At 41.2% G+C, this 19131-nt stretch overlaps 1 protein-coding gene across 3 annotated transcripts in view; it reads right to left on the bottom strand.

Moving 5' to 3' along the window:
* The window catches only part of TTC39B (tetratricopeptide repeat domain 39B), a 117673-nt gene that overhangs the window by 24388 nt on the left and 74154 nt on the right, over nucleotides 1-19131 (bottom strand). For all 3 annotated transcript variants that reach the window (XM_020782960.3, XM_078384943.1, XM_020782961.3), the window contains 9 exons: nucleotides 18411-18475; nucleotides 17080-17185; nucleotides 16660-16725; nucleotides 14232-14340; nucleotides 13177-13244; nucleotides 13018-13077; nucleotides 11769-11930; nucleotides 9963-10054; nucleotides 7138-7258 (listed from right to left, as the gene is read on the bottom strand). In XM_020782960.3, coding sequence (XP_020638619.2) covers nucleotides 7138-7258; nucleotides 9963-10054; nucleotides 11769-11930; nucleotides 13018-13077; nucleotides 13177-13244; nucleotides 14232-14340; nucleotides 16660-16725; nucleotides 17080-17185; nucleotides 18411-18475 — 849 coding nt within the window. The remainder of the gene's footprint in view (nucleotides 1-7137; nucleotides 7259-9962; nucleotides 10055-11768; nucleotides 11931-13017; nucleotides 13078-13176; nucleotides 13245-14231; nucleotides 14341-16659; nucleotides 16726-17079; nucleotides 17186-18410; nucleotides 18476-19131) is intronic.

The following is a 19131-nucleotide window of genomic DNA, read 5'->3' as shown; positions in this document are numbered from 1 at the left end:
GTGCCATCCAGATATTATTCCTAGGGAATATATAATCCCAAATGAGAGCATGAAGGTGGCAGGGATTGAGGGACAGGTGATTTCGCTGCCAGTAGCTGAGGTACCGGTGAACTTTCAAGGCTGGAGGGGAGTTTGGCGGCTAGCAATTTCATCGACTCTGCCAGCAGCCGTGCTCGTGGGAAATGACCTGGCTGAACATGTGAAACGGGTGCTAGTGATTACACGTTCACAAGCCACCACGGGGACAGTTCAGGGGGGTAATGATGAGCCAGAGACGGAAGCAGCGGGGAGTTCAGAAGCTGTGGTGGAAACCTTAACCACAGACAGCAGATTTGGACAGGAGCAAAAGGCAGACGCCACTCTCCAAAAGTGTTTTGAACAGGTGACTGACGCCCAGCTAACACCTGAAACCCCAGTGAGATTTCTGGAGAAAAAGGGGATTTTGTATAGAGAGACCCTGAGGAATATCTCAAAAGGGGGAGATGGGATCAGAAGTCAGCTGGTGGTACCTGAAAAGTATCGCCCCATGATCTTACAAAGGGGGCACTCTGACATGTTTGCTGCACACTTAGGGGTGAACAAAACACAGCAGAGAATCACACAGAATTTTTACTGGCCTGACATAGGGAAGCAGATCAGGGAGTTCTGTAAACAATGTGATGTGTGTCAAAGGCAGGGGAATAGCCGCGATAGGACCAAAGCAAAGTTGTGCCCTTTGCCTGTGATTGACACTCCGTTCAAATGCATAGGGGTGGATATTGTGGGACCTTTGCCCAAGGCCACAAAGAGGGGGAACAGGTTCATTCTCACCATTGTGGACCATGCCACGAGGTACCCTGAAGCCATACCCTTGACTAACATTGAAACTAACACAGTGGCAGATGCCTTGGTGGGGTATATGTCCAGGATGGGACTTGCCTCAGAAATAATCACAGATTTGGGCGCATCGTTCACATCAAAGCTCATGAAACGCTTATGGCAAATCTGTGGAATTAAGCACAAGGAAACCACTGCCTATCATCCTGAAAGTAATGGGTTAACTGAGAAGTTCAATGGGACTCTAATGCGCATGATTAGGGCTTACTTAGCAGAGAATCCAAACAATTGGGACCAGAAGCTGCAATCCCTTTTGTTTGCTTATCGATCAGTGCCCCAAGCCAGTACCGGGTTCAGTCCGTTTGAACTTTTATTTGGGAGAAGGGTGAAAGGGCCCCTTGATTTAATCAAACAAAATTGGGAGCAGATCACCCAGGATGACCCACAAGATGTTGTGACATATATAGACTCTTTAAGGAATGACCTAAAGAGAAACCTAGAGCTAGCAGCAGAGACCCTGCAAGCTCAGAAGGTCAGAAAGAAAGCTTGGGATGACCAGAACGCCAGGGAGAGGCACTTTAACCCAGGGGAGGAAGTGCTTTGGCCTAGGCTCTGCAAAGAGAACAAACTGCAGCTGGGTAGCCCAGAAATAAAATACTTGGGTCACATAGCAGGGGGAGGAGTGATAAAACCCCTAGAGGCTAAGACAGAAGCAGTTCGTGATTGGCCTAGACCCAACACCAAGAGAAAAGTCAAATCATTTCTTGGGTTGGTGGGCTACTACAGAAAGTTCATCCCGAGGTTTAGCGAGATTGCGGCTCCGCTGACCGATCTGACGAGGAAGAAGGCTGATGACCGCATCCCGTGGACCAGCGACTGTGAGGAGGCGTTCCAGAGGTTGAAGCAGGCGCTCATCAACTATCCAGTGCTGCGTGCTCCAGACTTCGACCGGGAGTTCATCATCTACACCGATGCGTCTAACAGCGGGGTAGGAGCAGTTCTTTGCCAGGAGGATGAGAATGGTGACCAGCATCCAGTGTCCCACCTGAGTAGGAAACTCCAGAAAGGTGAGAGACATTTGGCAACCGTGGAGAAGGAGTGCCTGGCCATAGTCTACGCGATCCAGAAGGCCCAGCCTTACATCTGGGGAAGACATTTTATTCTGTGCACTGACCATTCACCACTGCAATGGTTAAAGACAATGAAAACCCACAATAGTAAACTTATGAGGTGGGCTTTAAACCTGCAAGACTATGACTTTGAAGTGAAGGTGGTCAGAGGGTCAGTGAACTGTGTTGCTGACGCCTTGTCAAGAAGACCTGAAGATTGAAGACGGCGAAAGAAACATGGACTATGTATATATATTGATGACAAAAAGTTAAATGTACCTGTTTTTTGAACTTGGTTTGTATGAATAAAGGTAAATTGATGTAATGTATATGGTAAATGTTTAAATGCCTAATTGATATGGTTAACTTAGAATGTAAGTGTAAGTAAGTATGATATTGTATGTATAACTGTTGTTGTGTGTTTTATCCAGGTTGTTTTTTTGGGAAAAAGCACCTTAGCTTTCCCCCTACAAAACAACTTATAAAGAGGGGAGGTGTTACATACAGCACTGATGTTACCTGTCTGTCATGGGTTTGGAGGGAAAGTTCCATCCTATGGGGAGTGGAAGGCGGGACATCAGGAGGAGGGGCTGTACTGTATATATATGTGGAGCGTGTGTGGTGAAGTTCAGGAGACGCTGGGATGTGAAGAAGCAGCAGCTGGGAAGAAGAAGCTGGTGTGGGAGTCTGTGTGTCAGACAGGGTACTACTGTGTGTCAGTACCAACCTGATAGGTTCAGGTGTCTGTATGGTTAGCCAGAACTGATAGGTTCAGGGTCTGTGCTTCAAGTTAAGGGTTCTGTGTGAACCAAACTGTATGCATGTATGAATGAGACTAAGCCACATTACTATATCTTATTCACCTAATCATTTTATTTTCCCTGTGTGTTGTTTTAAATAAACCTTATTCTTTTATTGGTTAAAAATCCATCCCTGGTCTGTGTGACTTCTTATAGGGAATGGTTGGTGGCAGCTTAGTTAACGTGTGGCAGATCCCAGTAGGTCTGGGTTTGTCACAACCCTTTCCCCCCCTCCGCCGGGCCAGAGGGGGCAAAATCGCCACCTTCTGGGACTCTTTTGAGGCTTGGGAAGCTTCAGAAGAGTCCCAGGTGGTGGCGATGTCGCCCCCTCTGACCCCCGGGGTGGGCAGGGTGAGCCTCCAAAGGGTCCTAGGGTGTGCTCCATAAGATGGCTCACCAATTTTTAGGAGAAGAAAACAGATTATTTTTTCCTGTTTTCTTCTCCTAAAAATTTGGTGCATCTTATGGAGCAAAAAATACGGTATATACATAGTCACTGCAGCCAGAATTCTTTATGCCAAAAATTGGAAAAGTCCGACGGTACCGAAACAAGAAGATTTTATAGAGAAGATACGGGAAACAGCGGAAATGGACATTCTATCAGAAGTGATGAAGGACTGTCCTTTACAAAAGGCAACTGAAAGATGGGACTTATTCTACAAATGGTTTGAGTCATCAGACATCTTTTGAAGAACATGCATTAAAATGAGAACTTAAATCTGGAAGGCAGAAAATAGTAAAAAGAGCAATCTGAAATTTTGATATGGCAATATGTATAGAATGGATGTTAGTATGTCATTGTTTCTCCTTTTCCCCTTTAACCTCAATCCCTTTTTCCTTTCTGTCACCCTTTGTTAAAAATAAAAATTTAAAAAAATGTTTGTGTTGGAGGTTGTCAAGTGGAGGAGGATCCCAGATGTCGGCACCACGCAAGGGTCACTGTGTTTCCTAGCAGCAGCAGCAGCTGCTGCTGCCGCTCTACACCAGCGCCGCCACCATCAGTAAGAGCAGATTCACTGAGGAGATCTGGGAAGGCTAGCGGAAGGAGCGTGTGTGTATGTGTATGGTGGGGGAAAGCGGGGAGGGATGCAGAGGGGGAGAGACGGAGCGCTCGGCTGGAGAGTGTGCACGCAAGCTGTGCAAGCCTCCCTGCTGGGTGGGAGAGGCGCCTCGAGCCTGCCAGAGCCCCCTTTCCACGGCCGGCGGTGGGGCCAGAGGCAGCCCGTCACAAAGTCTCCTTCTGTGGAGGATGCTGTGGGACAAGGGCGCGATGGGGGATGGGTGGTGACGGCTGGCAGAAAGGCTGCTTGGCTTGGATCACCTGCATGGGAGGCTGTGGCAGGTGAGGGTTGCGCTGGCCTTCTTGCACTGGCATGCATGGTGTGAAGGAAGCGGAGCGACTCTGGATCCGGCAGTGCCGCAGCTGTCCTTCGAGGGGCATCACTGGCCCTGCCTCCGCCATGGGGCGGGAGCAGTGTCTGCTGCTGTTCACCGCTGAGTGTGTCAGGTTGGAAAGAACTGCCGCTTCCTTCACGCCAGCCACCCGGTCAATAAAATGAGTTCCCAGTATGTTTGTCAAACTCTTCCTCAAGGGAAATCTACAGAACCTATACAAAAGATATCCACTCTAAAACAATATAAAGTTGTATACCAAAAGATGCCACTACCCACACAGTAAACAGTTTTGAAGCTGCATAGTAAGCAACCATTGTTTGAACAGTGCATCCAAGTTGAACAGTCTGTGTTTAAAGCCTAACCTTGCCTGTGATGAATTACGTACAAAAAGTTGTTACATAAAAACCTTTAGTACTCAATATCACATGTTATATAAAAGTTATAAATTAGTTATAAAGTTGTCTGGTACCAGTAAGAAGCTAACCTGTAAGTCTTAAAACTTGCCTAATGATTCTTGAGAAAACTTTTTGGGACAACTTTTCTATTTCAGCTCCTGTAGGCAGCCTAAAATATAATCAACCCACCAAGGTATATGCCACGTTCTTCCCTAGCCCAGATGTTTCTGTAAAAGTTTAAGATAACCAAATTGCAATCTGTTCAGTAGTTGAAAGCATCAGATGTCCTGCCCTTTCTCTATAACAGGAACAGCATTTGAGGATTCCACTTCCTCTTCCTCTTTTATGTTGCTTTATAGGAAAGGCTTGTTTTGCTAAGTTACAGCTTTATACTATGGTACGACTTGCAAACAGCCCTACCTACGAACATTTCGACTTACAAACAGTTCGGCTTGCAAAATTTTGCATCGACTTGGGAACGGAGCTTCGACGTATGAACCGAAAAAGGCAGGGGAAAAGGGCGGGAAATTTAAATTTACTAACTTTTGTGGAGAAGAGGCTGGTTCTTTGTAGCTCTTTCACTTGAGCCTCCTGGGTGCTCTGGTGGGGGCAACAGGGGTGGAGGTGACCCAGAGCCAGGAGGCTTGAGCCTCCTGGGTGCTCTGGCGGCAGCAGTAGGGGCAGTGGAGGCAGCAGTAGCCCAGCGCCAGGAGGCTTGAGCTGGCCCTTCAGCCGCTTGCCCCTGGCCACGGCGGAAGCAGCAATCGCCCAGTGCCAGGAAGCTTGAGCTGGCCGTGTTTCTTTGGCCACTCACCCCCAGCCGCAGTGGAGGCAGCGGTTCCCCAATGCTGGGAGGCTTGAGTTGGCTGGGTTTCTTTGGCTGCTCGCTTCCTGCTCGCCGCCCTCTGCCATTTGAATTTCTCGCCATCGGCCCACAGAGGATGGCGCAGAGCAAGTGGTAGACGAGCTGGCAGGCGAGCAGCTGAAGCACCCCCACCAGGCTCAAGCCTCTCGTCGGTGGCGGTCACAGCACCAGTGGAAGCCCTGGAGGCTTCGGAGGCTTCGGACTGGTAAGGTGCTTCTTTTTCCTTTTTAAAAAACTGTTCTGGGTGGGTTTTGGAGGGTGGGTTTGGACTGGGGGGTTTATGTTTCTGTGCTATGTTGTCTTGTTTTTGGATATTTTTTTGGCAGTCCTAGTGTGGGACTTGCTCTGTTTTTATTTTTATTTTTTTTTTATGCTGGAATGGATTAATCCTATTCCCATGCATTTCAATGTGAAATGGTGCTTTGACTTACGAACATTTCAATTTATGAATACCATTCCAATACGGATTAAGTTTGTAAGTTCAGCTACCACTATGTGAATGTGATGTTAGGAGACTGTGGACTTGATGGAATCTCAATCCATCACAGGGAAGCAGGATAAAAGCAACAAGGGCTGCATCTCGGGGCCAAGATAGGCGCGTCCCCCTCCCTGCCCGGACAGTCTGTCAGCGAGGGAAGCGGGGCTCCGGCGGCGGGGGATGCTTCCCTGCCGGAAAAGGAGGAAGTGAGGGCTGCTGAGCCGCCTCTGCAAGGGCGATAGTGAGCCTTCAACAGGAGGCACTGGAAGGCGAGCTGCACTCAGAAGGGTGACGTGCACGGAGCTGGCACCCCCCAAATGGTTCGCGGACTGAAAAGGGTTGGGGACCACTATATTATACCATTATATACTATATATCTTCAGCTACTGGCGGCCAGTGTGGAGTAATGGATACAGTGTCCAATCTGACTTCAATCCTTATTCATCCATGGAAACTTACTGGGGGGTTACAGTGACAAACCACTTCTTAAACATTTCACATACCTCAAAAACCCTTGTTAAGATGATGGTAAATTAGAAGTGAATTGGTGGCACATAAAACAACAATAAATTGAACTGTTCCGTTCTTTATCCTGTTTTCATGCAATACTTCATACTACATTTTATATATAATTTTAGTTTTTATACATACTACATTTTTACATAATGTGAGCCCTTCAAGTTTCAGCATAGTATTTATGATCGCATGCTTTGTAGCTTTTTTTGTGGAGCTCTTACACAGCTGTTACTTTCAGTATCTACCCAGAATAAACCTGGGAAGGAAATGATTATAACTTTTAAGCATGGAAACAGCCATTTTGTACACAATTGAACACAGCTAAATCTATCTTACACAGTATTACATGGAGTTTGATTGGATGGTTCCTTCTATTTTAATCTCTCCATTGTCTATAATACCTTTTGTTTAATAAAAAATTGAAAAAGATATTACTAAACATAGAGGCTGAAATCCAGTAGGCAAGTTGCAACTAGAGTAGGCTTATTGAATCAGTGCCATTTACGGAAGAGCTGATTCACCAAACCTCAACTGATTCAGTTAGCCTACTCTAGCTGCAACTTTCTACTTAATTTCTGCAAATGAGTCATACAAAACCTGATAAATAAATAATTAAAAATCAAATCAAAATTACATAGCTGAAACTTGCTTGGCAAAGCTGCAGAAATGTGTTTGTCCTATGTTATTCATAGCAAAACATACAAACAAGAACATATTTACTCGAGCACTCTAAAGATGATTGAAGTAAGTCAGATGTAAATACCAGAGCAGGTACTATTAGCTTCACAGGCTGAAGACCTCCATAGCGTCGCGCTTTTCTTACAGCAAACTTTTCTGTTGGGATAGACTTCCCTGCGATTCTTTGTTTTAGGCCTTCTACTTGCCTACAAGAAGAAAAATAGTGGACATTTCCTGAATTTCTACAGTGCTGACAATAAACGTGTGCTGCTTCTGTTTTAAATAAAAGAGCAATAAAACATTAGAAAATTTGGACAACAGTATGGCAATTTGCTCTTCAAGTTATCTTTTCTTATGTTCTTAAGACGTACTTACAAAAGCAGCCAAGATACACAGACACTAAAGTCTGTAGATTGAGAAATATGAAACTTGGATTTTATACACAACTGTTTTATGTAGTATAACACCACTTGCAAAAATTGCTTTAAGGAGTCATGTATAGTAACATAACTGATATTTTGAAATACTATAGGAATATGCCAAATTAAAGTTAATTTAATATGGAAGAACTGCTTCCAACTAAAGCAGGTTAGCTGAAATAAATGGAACTTTTAAGTCAGAAGTAACATATGATTTCAGTGAGTCTTCTCTAGTTGGGACTAACATTGGATTTTCACCCAATAAGCATAAAATAGTGCCCTAACATTCTTTTTTTGGTGGATAAAAAGCATAATTTGATCCTGAAAACCTGCCAGAGAGGAGGCAAAAAACAGTGAATCAAAGGATAGAATAAGAGTGGTTAAAAACACTGCAAGAAGAGATGAGCCAAATTCACTGCATAGGTGAAAGGATAATCTAGCAATGGAAATCATAAAGAATGGTAGTTCCCAGGAATAAAACAGGTGGATGAATAGTTACTTGCTTTATTTGCCTGGAGAGATGGGCATGAACCACAGGTTAAGTGGTTTGTGCCAGTTCAGTGGAAGGCCAAACAGGTGGTTCTGTGGTTCAGCACCCCACCCCTTTCAGCAGCCGCCCACTCAGAGGCAGTGCCCGGAGACACGGCAGGATTACCAGGATGCTGCTTTTGAGTGGGCACTTGCCAGAGGAGGCAGTGCACCGAATCACGGAATACCTGTTTGATTGTGTGCAAAGTAAACAACACCTCCAAGAGTACACGGATAGCACATTATCGGTCACATTTCAGTGATATGCCCAGAAACTTGTCTCACACCTGTTGACCAAAATCCAGTTGATTAGTGTAATAAATCACACTAGAGTAGGCCCATTGAATCAATAGATAAATGGTCTTTAAATAGACACCCTGTAGAGCAAGTAGCATGCTACAAATACCTTGGCATAGTTTTTCATTCTTCAGGATCCTTTTTACTCATGTAAACCATGCAGCAATGAGTGCCCAGAAAAATACTGGGGCACTAAGAAGACTTTTCCATACTGATGGGGGTAAACATGTACCATCAGCAATACAAGTTTTTAAGCCCAGGATTATTTCACAAATGCTTTATGGCTCTCAATTATTCGCTTACGCTAATCTACAACCTCTGGATATTTAGTGAGTAAACTACTTTGTAATTTCTATTGATTCAAATGGGACTCCTCTAACTGTAACTTATTATGCTAAAGCAAGTTAGAGTTAGACTGGGCCTATATGATAATCAACAGAACCAATGGTTGATTTACTAAATCCCTATTGATTTAATGGGTCAATTCTAGTGCAGTTTATTACGCTAAGCAATAAAATTTGGCCATTGTGCTTATATCCGATACACTTCCTATCAGACTCATACATGTCCCACTATGGTTCAAATTAACAAATGCAATCAATTTTTAAAAAAACAAAAACAAAAGCAGAAGCTGTAGAGAAGCTTGAAAAACCTTGGGATTCATAGGGTGAAGCCTTTTTCTTTCTCCCTCTGTCACAAGGCTGACAAAATTTGCTTCTCTGAACCTGATGGTAAAAGCCTTTGCATGGTGGTAAAATAACAAGACGACTAAGGAAGCCGGCATAGATGCTGAGAGGCCATGTTCCTACCAGGTATGTATCAGATATTAGCAAGACAGAAAGAAGGACTTCCAGTGATTGTTATCTTAATATTGTGCTATACACAAGAGAAGATCTAGTCCAAGATGCAGAGGGCTTTGTAGGTCAAACACGTTGAACTAAACCCAGGAACAAAGTGCTAGCCAGTGTAGTCAGCCTTTATTTACATAATTTGCCTTTAGAAATTAACATGTATGTGGACAAATGGCATAGAAGCTTAGATCCTTGTTGCTGATCCCAGATTCCAAGTAAACCGAAGCACTAGCCGGGATTCCTCATTGGCTAAGATTCCCTAAACAAATTTCTGTCTTCTAGAATGTATTTCGGGGGGGGGGGAGAGACTTTTGCTGGCACGTGGGGGAGAGAAGGAATCGGAAATCTTGCATTCTCAGGAAATGGTTTTATCATATTTAATAGCCAGCTTTGACTACACTGATTTCTAATCTAGCTGTTTCCTAGGACTTACAGCTGGCTCAGGAAGCTTTCAATGATGCTTAGCCACAGCAAATGCTAACATGAAATAATATGTCTATATGCCAAGATATTCATGTTACTGTGTTGAAGAGAAATGGGTGGCAGACGAATGTGTGCAGATACATTTATACAGAAAAAGAACATACTGTACTAGTATCTAGCTCCTACTTTGTAGATACTTTCTTCATAAAAGAATTCCTACTTTTACTTGGGAACTAGTGTCAGAATACCCTACACAGCAAACTTTCCAGAGGAGGAGCTCAAAAATCAAATAAACAAGAATTGTGTAAGGCAGACAGTCAAACTCCCTCACAGAGCAGAAAGTTTGTGGCAGTGATACATAAGTCCAACTTCAAGCACACGTTAAAACATACCTAAACAATGCTACAATGTCTTCACCTGTTGTTTTCACCTCAGCCTCTGGAAGCATACACAAAATGGCAGCTTTCTGAAACATATATATAGCCTATGCAAAACAAAACAAAATATTCAAGTGCTGTAGTGCTTCTTATAAGACCACATTGATTAATGGATTTACTATATCACCAACCTATTATTGTAAATGTAGGAGAAGTGATTCCTTTATTCTTTTTAAAAAGCCTAATACTGCAAAGCCAACATGATTTGTGGTTGACTATACATTTTAATTTCCAAACAGTTTTTGTCAAATATTCACTGATAAATGTCTCAACCATAACATATTTTAAAACTAGCACTGTGAGCTCATACCTAGAATTTCCCTTTTAAAATTTCTGGTATCACCCCATATGAGCCTTCTCGGGCTTTTAAGATCCTGCGGAGGGCCCTTCAAGCACCTTCCCAAGCTCATTGGTGAGCTGCTCCCAGGCTCTAGAATGCACTGCTCTAAGAAGCAGGGTTGGCTCCCTCCCTCTTATCCTCCCATGGGCAGACAAAGACCTTCCTCCTTAGGTAGGCCTTTAAGCAGTAAGTTATCTCAAGAATGCTGGCTTTTAACTTACAGATTTTTAGATGTTTTTAAATTGTTTTAAAACTAAAAAAATCTTAATATGTGTTTTTTTTAAAAAAATGTGATATTTATACCATGTTTTTAAAACTGTTGCCTGAGATGCTGTGAGTTGCCTTGGGTCCCCTATGGGGAGACTACATGAATAATTAGACTATATTAAGCAAAATACTGTGGGTATGGACTGAATAGGTCAATATACAGTGGACCCTTGACTTACAGACGGCTTGACTTACAGACTTTTTGAGTTACAGACTTCTCTGGCCGCAAAATTTAGGTTTGACTTGCAGACTGAGATTTGACTTACAGACCAGAAAAAAACCAAAATGGAACAAAAACGGCCTGTTACAGGATTAATCAGTTTTCAATGCACTGTAGGTCAATGGAGATTTGACTTACAGACTTTTTGACTTGAGAACCGCCTTCCAATACGGATTAAGTTCTCAAGTCAAGACCCCATTGTAATGGACAGATGAAAATAATATTGCAAATTCTGTAGCTGATCCAATCCAGGTTTTAGTCACACATATAATAAGAAACTATTTACTAAAATGTACTGCAGTTGAAATTTACATGAGAGATGTTCATACAACTTTAACGGACATTCAAATGAAGTCCTACTTGCTTCAGTATGGTTTGAGTTTATTTCCTTCATTTAACCAGATTATGCATATTAAAACTAAGAACTATGAAAACAAGGATGGGCAGTTTCTGAGAGTAGGGTAAGGGATCATTTCTGCCCTCCCTTGGACCTTGTAGGGGAGGGTCACATCCTCCCAATCCTTCTGACCTCTGAACAAAAAATGAGTCACAAGAAAAAATCATGCCCATATAAGAAGGGGGCATTTGCTTTCTCCAAGTAATTTCACTCTCCCCAGTGCATTTTTAGGCTGGAAAAGTTTGTGATATGAAATTACATGTGAAGAGTATGGATTAGTCACTGTGGGGACATAATTTTTTTCCCCAGGGGTGGAGTGGTAGAAGAGATTTGGGAGGCTCAGGGGGCCTATACTGGCAACTGCATGTGATCTACAAATTACACCTGGCCCATCCTTGGGCTGGGCCATCTGAATATTTCAACTATAATACAAAACTTTATCAGTAAAATAGTAGTGGTAGAACTCACAAAGGGATTGTGTTTAGACGGTTCACATTATCTGTAACTATGAAGTAGTGTATCTGATTATCCATTTACCTTTGACCACCTGCTTTCTTTGCAAAGCAGATCTGCATACCGATATGCCTGAAGCCAGTTCTGCTGAAAGGAGTAAGACCACATCAGCTCCCAGTAGCAGAGGTGATGGATCTGTTTCCATTCTTGCTGAGCTACAATGCATTCCTGGAATGTTACCTCAGCCTGGAATTCAGTATTATATACAGAAGTGTTTATTATATTCTGTTTGAACAAAGTCCCTCATTCAAATTATGGTATGTTCATTGTTATAAAGAGAATTATAGATATTACAAAGCTACTCAACTGGAGGACCAGCCAGCCAGTAGACTATTTGTCTCGTATAAATGGTTAAATATGGAATTCAAAGCAAACAGTATCTTGCAGTGGCTCTTCCTCTTCCCCACACACCTAAGATAAAAGCAATCCCTAACAGATGGCTGATGGGCCTTTACTTAATTGCCTCTACGTCTTCAGAGCACTGGTTCCCAACCTTAGGTAATCCAGGTGTTCTTGGACTGCAACTCCCAGGAATCCTGGCCGCACAGCTAGTGGTGAAGTCTTCTAGGAACTGCAGTCCAAGAACATCTAGGTTACCAAAGGTTGGGAGCCACTCTAGTATTTTCCTCTATACTCCTCCTCCTTCCCACTGTTGTAAATTTTGACTCAAACTGTTCAGTATGTGGGAAGCTCTGTCAGCAGAATAAACAGCAACATTGTTCCTGTGACCTTTTAATCTCACCTTATTGTTCTGTTCTCTAGAGCAATAAACTAGAGAGAAGATTAAATTTAAACAAAAGTTACTAGATTTATTTAGAAAAAGATCTGATAGATAACATATTCGCCCACTGGTTCCCCTCCCAGGTAAGCCTATAAAAGGACTGAACTAAATGGGCTTTCAAGACACTGTCCATCTTCATGAAATATATTAACAATGATTAGCAAACTGTTACAATAATTAAAGGTCCCTTTGAGGACTGTTTTGGCAGTGCATGTCTCATTTGTTATTTTACTTTATTTATCTTCGCTAACCTGCTTTAGAAACTTTCTGGGCTGAAGAGTAGAGTAAAATACCTTAAAGATAATTTAAAATAAATACAGGTAAATAAAAAAATTACCTGCATGTTATGAGTTCAGTCAAGTCAGAGGTAATAGGGTCCCATATTCAGTGAAACAAGGATAACCCAGTCAACACAGCTATAAAAAGCTCAGAAAATTAAAAGCACAGTTAAAGCAGTATCTTTGATTTTATTGTAAAAAGGAGAAATATTACCTTTTCAAAATTTCCTTTCAATACATCTATTCTTGCACCATAAAACAGAATGATGGCGCCCTTAAAAAAAGAAAGAAAAAGGGGGGAGTGGCAAATTACAACAATTCTAATAGGAACAACAAAAACCCAAACTTCATAAAGAGAAAAAGAAATCCCAACCTTTGGAAACTTCTGCAAGTAAGGCTGAAGGAGTGTTTCTGCTTCTAAGATATTGGCATCCCCTGTTCCTATAAAGGTAACAAAATCTTTCAGTATTCACAATGCAGAAGAGTTGATACTTGGTAGTTTAATCTGTACAGACTCATAATTGTGCAACTTTACTAGAAAATCAATCTAGTTCATGTCTGAGAGAAAAATGTTCTTTAATGAAGCACAATAAAACTATAAAGCACACATACGTAGTGTAGTAAGTATATGAACTGGAAAGGAAGCATAATTCCCAAATTACTTAGTTTTAAAAAATAAATCCTCCCTGTATAAGCTTTCCTAGAATCATAGAACTGCAGAGCTGGATGGGACTGCAAGAGTCACTAAGTCCAACCACAAGAAATTCATAGCTAAACAACCCGGACAGATGACCCTCCGTCCTTTGTTTAAAAACTTCCTATGGTGGTAGACAGTCCACCACTTGTTTGGTGGTCCATTCCCTTTTTAGCAACTTCTTTTGGAAGTTCTTCCCTGTGTTTAGTTAAAATCTCCTTTCTTGCAATTGGAACACATTGCTTCAGTTCCAGTAATCACCTATCCTATAAATATGCATCTGATATTTCCTCCCTAAATGTAGAACTTCACATTTTCCCTGTAGAAACTCAAACCACAGAGGACTACAAACATGGACATAAAATTTCCAAACAGCTGAGACAAACACTCACACAGAGAGAGTTATCACTTATCTCCAAGGAATGATAAAGGCAGGCTCCTACCAAAATACAGCTAACATATTGGAATCTAGCCATGAGAAAATATGTTCTCTGCCCTCATTGGAGCATACCTCTCCTTCCCTCATCAAATTTCTTCTAAGCAGTTGATCAGTATTACCATTAAGGCTAACCAATCTAGGAGCTCAAATCCACTTCAAATGTTGCACATGGTAGAACTGAGAAAAATGCAGGGCATTGAAACAGCAAAAACAACAAATATACCATTAGAACATCATGCTAGAGATATACAGCATTCATGTATATTTTAGCCAGAAATTTGTTTCCCATTCTTACCAAGGATTAATGAAACGTAAGTGTGATAGAGCAGTAGGGTGAAAGTACACAGAATGGCCCGCAAAGTGGCACCAGAAGCTCCTTCTCGTAACTGCTGGAGTCCTAGTTCCTGTCAGCAACCAGAACAACAGATAAGACACGGTATTCTTTTCTAGTAATACAAGTTTATTTCTGCTAGTTCACGTTATATGGAAAAGAAGACAAAAGAAAGGAGTTAACAGAAATAATAGAAATGAAGATGGTCATTATGGTTTCAGAATATTTTAGGGGCAGTGATGCAGACACAAGGAATGCCTTCAAAGACAAAAGTATGTCCCATAAAGGCTTGAATCAGCTTTAGATAAGTGTTCTGTATACAAAAGGGCTCCTGATCACAATAGGCTTTTGATTCTATGGGTTAACCCTACTGATGATGGATTGTCATTTAGTTACTCATACATTAGCAACATTCAGGCTGATTTCCCCTCCTGCATTCCTCTAGGTTTCCCAAAACACTTGCTCTGAAGTGTCTGGGAATCCTCCGTAACTACAGGGAAGATGGTATCGAAAACTGCAGAGGAGGGAAGATCTGCAAAGTTTACTTCTCCTTCCTCTTCTGCTGGAAGATGTGCTCTGAACAGATCCCTTCAAGGTCTGCTTTTGTTGGTAGGATGAGAACGTAATCCAGTGTGTTGGTTTTGTCTCCTTATTTGAATCCCTGTTGACATCTCCATTGTCATGGTGGGTCACTATATATTTGCTAAGGGAGAACACTGTTGCTGCACAGCACTCTACAGTAGGAACAGATTTGTCTTATCGGCAAATATTGTTCATGTCTGCTATTCTAGTTTAATTAAATAGCGCTAATCTGATATAATACACAAACATATTTAAAACAAAATTATTTCATCTTGTTCCCCTCCAAGAGCCGTCTTTTGAAAGGATGGATCCTCTTTCAGTTACTTACATACTTGCAACATTTAGGCTAAAATACTCTAATGCTCTATTTCAATGGTTCCTAACCTTGGGTCCCTAGATGTTCTTAAACTACAACTTCCAGAAATCCTGACCAGCATGGTTGGGAGTTGTAGTCCAAAAACATCTGCTGACCACTGCTCTATCTAATGCCCCCACCTTTAAAGATGATTCAGAAATTTCAACTGACTTAAATGCAACCACTGAAGTATGGAACCTATACACTAGGGATGGGATTTTCAGTTTTTTTTTTCACTGCAGCTACCACAATTCACCAGGAATTCCCCCAGTCAGTTTTCTGGCACATATAGCAAAAGGATGGGGAGGAGTCTTTTCAGAGGAGTTTCAGCATACATATCTGAGGCCAAGCATGTTATTCTCTGAAGCCACTGCAGAGGGAGAGAGTGGGTGGGACCTCCATGAGAACTACAAGGGGCTGCAAGATTCAGAGTCTCTTTGCTTATTGTTTATCAAGCTGTGTACATGGTGGCTCCAAAAACAACAACAACAAAAAACCCTACCCATCCCACAACCCCTTGTATTTCCTGTGGAGACTGCCAAGTCCCATTCATTCACTTTCTTCTTTTGCAATGGCAGTGGAGAAGAATACTTTGGGCCTCAGTATGTAAACTGAAACTCTTCCAAGGACTTGGATTTCCTGCTACAAATGCCAGTACTCTGGTTGGGGAATTCCTGGTAAATTCTGCTAGCTGTAGTGAAAAAAACTGAAAATCCCCTGCTTACAATATGATACCAGTTGTAATGCTTTCCAACATTTTCCCAGGTGTAGTTGAACTACTGCTTCCTAGGAGTCACCCCATTGCTCCATGAGTAGTCCAGTAAGAAGCTTTCCTTGTAGCAGCAGGTAGTGAGACTAATCTTCCCATGGAGCACTGGCATGGTTCACAAGCAGTGGGACTGAGAGAGCATTCTCCCTCCCCTGCCAAACTAATACCCATATAATGGAGACAATGGCACTGGTTTCTCTTTGCCAGTCCCAGAAGTCAGCCTGGGGAATCCTAGATGATGTCTGGGACTGCAAGTCCTAGAATTCCAAAAGTTCCATTTCTAGTTAACACAGAGATAAAAAAAAATATGTTACATTAAAAATAGATTAAAATTGTTAAAAAATATATGCATTTTCACAACTAATGGTTCATATGGCATTAAAAGTTGTCCTAGAACTAATAGGACTTATAATGTATATCCCAGGTCTGTAGAATTAACACTGTTTATCAAAACAGCAAAATCAGAGATCACGAATATTTTAACAATTTTAGATTATTTCAAACTTGAAAAAATGTTTCAAAATACTTCTGTATTTTCTCAATCCACAAAATCAGAGCTGCTTAACCAATAATATATGGGGACCACCGAGATGCACTATGTCAATGCTAAACAGCTGATCACTGTCATATCACTCTTAGTTTATGAGGCATACAAGACTAATGATGATGTAAACAAAATATATTACCCTGTTGCCTGAAAAACCAATAAATTCTAGAAGCCGGAGGATTCTTCCTGGTAAAAGGGATAGCATCTATAACAAAGAAAGAACAAGAATTCCATCATTTTTAAAATAAAACACTCAGCATCAAAAAAATTTTAAAAGAGGTAATATGTTTATAACGCCAAGAACATTTCATCGTAATAGACAAAATGAATGGCCCGCCACTAGATGGTCAGAATACAAGTAAAATGCAGAAATGACTGAACGAACATAAAAATACTAGAATTAACTAGAGTTAACTTTGGAACAATGAAGTTGCAACACATATTGTGTATTATTACAATGTACTACAATTACATTTGAGTTTTTAATCAGAGAACATGATTTGACAAGGAATCAGGGCATCAAAAGCTAGATTAAAGTTTGAAAGTTTAAAACTCATACCAAATTGAATGCTCCTATTCCCAGTTGTACACCTCCTTCAAATTGGTGGTACAGTTCATTCTTGCTTTTGCTGTCTTGTGTCATTTGGAGAACTTGGTGACATTCTCTTTTGATTTTAAAAAAACTTATGTTAAGTGGGATACCAACAACCACCATTAATACTATAGAGATCATTTTATGAAATGTAGAAAACTCCACCTACAGCACTATAGATTCATTGTGATTACTTCAGACACTTAGTTCATCATCTAATGATACTTTCTTGCTTTGGTTTAATCTAGACTCTGGAAAAGCATTTTTGTTCAGAGGATGTGGATTGATTATCTAGCGCTTTTCATGCTTGTGCTGATTTCTTGAATAAAAACGAAGAGGTGGCTACGTGCCCCCAATGTCAGAGAAGCTTACTGATGAAAGAAAGCACAGCATTGACACTGCCATGTCAATGCTCATATGACACTTACCATTCTGACATTCTCTGATTCTGAATTCTGAATATGCTAGTTTACATATAATCTATGAAAGGAAGTGAGCCTCTAGAATGCTTTCATTTTAGAAATGCAATAAAATACCCTCTCTCTTATAGAAGCAGTAATTTCACATATTTCCTTCTATGGTCAACTAGTACAACACCTACAGTACTTTAACAGCTTTGCATAAAGCAGAAAAGACAGAGATATAAAAGACATACATGTTTGAAGTGCATAGTGTCTGAAGTCACCTAGTCTAGCATCTTCTAAGTGTAGCAGGCAACTGCAATCCTATGCATTTCTACTGAGAAACAAGTGCCGCTGAGTATAATGGGACTTATTCCTAAGTAAGTGTGCGCAATCATATACGTAGTTTATTAGACCTAAGCATGTATAAGCACACTGCATTCTTCACCATTATTTATGCCCCCTTTCCTTCCTTTTCAGGGATTAAGACTCTACTCCTTATGCCTTCTCCCGTTACCACCTTGTTAACAGTTGGTATCCACCCCTTGACCATTTTTTGAGAAATAAGAGTATGGAAAAAAAACCTGAGATCATTTTCTCATATTTTCAGTACCAAAACACTAAGACCTAAATCAACATGACAAAGTGTACAAGAGGAAGAAGCTTTTCAGCCTTATTCCCATGTAAACCTTATGCCAGAAATAATATGCTCATAGATAGCAATGTTTTGGGTGACCCAGTGGGCGGAGATGGGGAAAATGACAATCCCCTCCCAGTATAAATGGAAGGAGCATATACTTTCCCTCTGGTGCTGAACGTTGTTCATGCATACTTGATACTGCCCCAATTTGCTGAAATATATAGCAACAATTCTACACACCAAATGTTACAACATACTTGTATATTTGGTAACTTGTCCTGATTTTGAGACCACCCTTGATGAAGTTGATCATATTTTCATCCTGAAAAAAATGATTTTAATAAAATAAGATCATACTATATATAGACTTTAAATTGAATTGTGAATTAAACTGAATTTAAATTACATTGATAGCTTGAAACCAAGTTTTAATAATACATTATTATAATAGTATGTAAGAGTATGTAGGGTGCTCATCAATGAAAACCTGTTCAATAAAATACTGACTGAAAAGAAATATTTACACATCATGCAAAGTTAAAACACAATACCACTAGATGGTGCTATAAGTATCTAAAACTACCTTGGTGCAAAAACTTCACAGATACCCAGTGTGGTGTCGTCTGTAGTGGATAGAAGGACTCAGGAGACCTGACTCTGAATCCCTGCATGGCCATGGAAACTCACGAGGGGTGGGGAGGCAGTGGGACTAGTAAATCCACACTTTAAATATCTCACTTACCTCAAAAGCCCTGTTAGGGTCACTGTAAGTCCCTGCAAGTACTAGGGCCAATACGTTTTCTAATAGCCACCTAGGCTGGAACTTGGCCTATTTGAGGCTATGACACTTTTCAGCTCAGCCTCTCCAAGTGACCACAATTTACAGTTGAACAACGATGTCTATGAAATGCAACTGTTTGAAACCAAGCTTTAATCGTTGTAGTATTTTAATAATATACAAGAGTGCAGAATTCTGGG

This window comes from Pogona vitticeps, chromosome 2, assembly GCF_051106095.1.
Source record: "Pogona vitticeps strain Pit_001003342236 chromosome 2, PviZW2.1, whole genome shotgun sequence".
NCBI lineage: Eukaryota > Metazoa > Chordata > Lepidosauria > Squamata > Agamidae > Pogona > Pogona vitticeps.
Note: the sequence above shows the minus strand (reverse complement) of the source record. Positions and strands in the feature narration are given on the sequence as shown.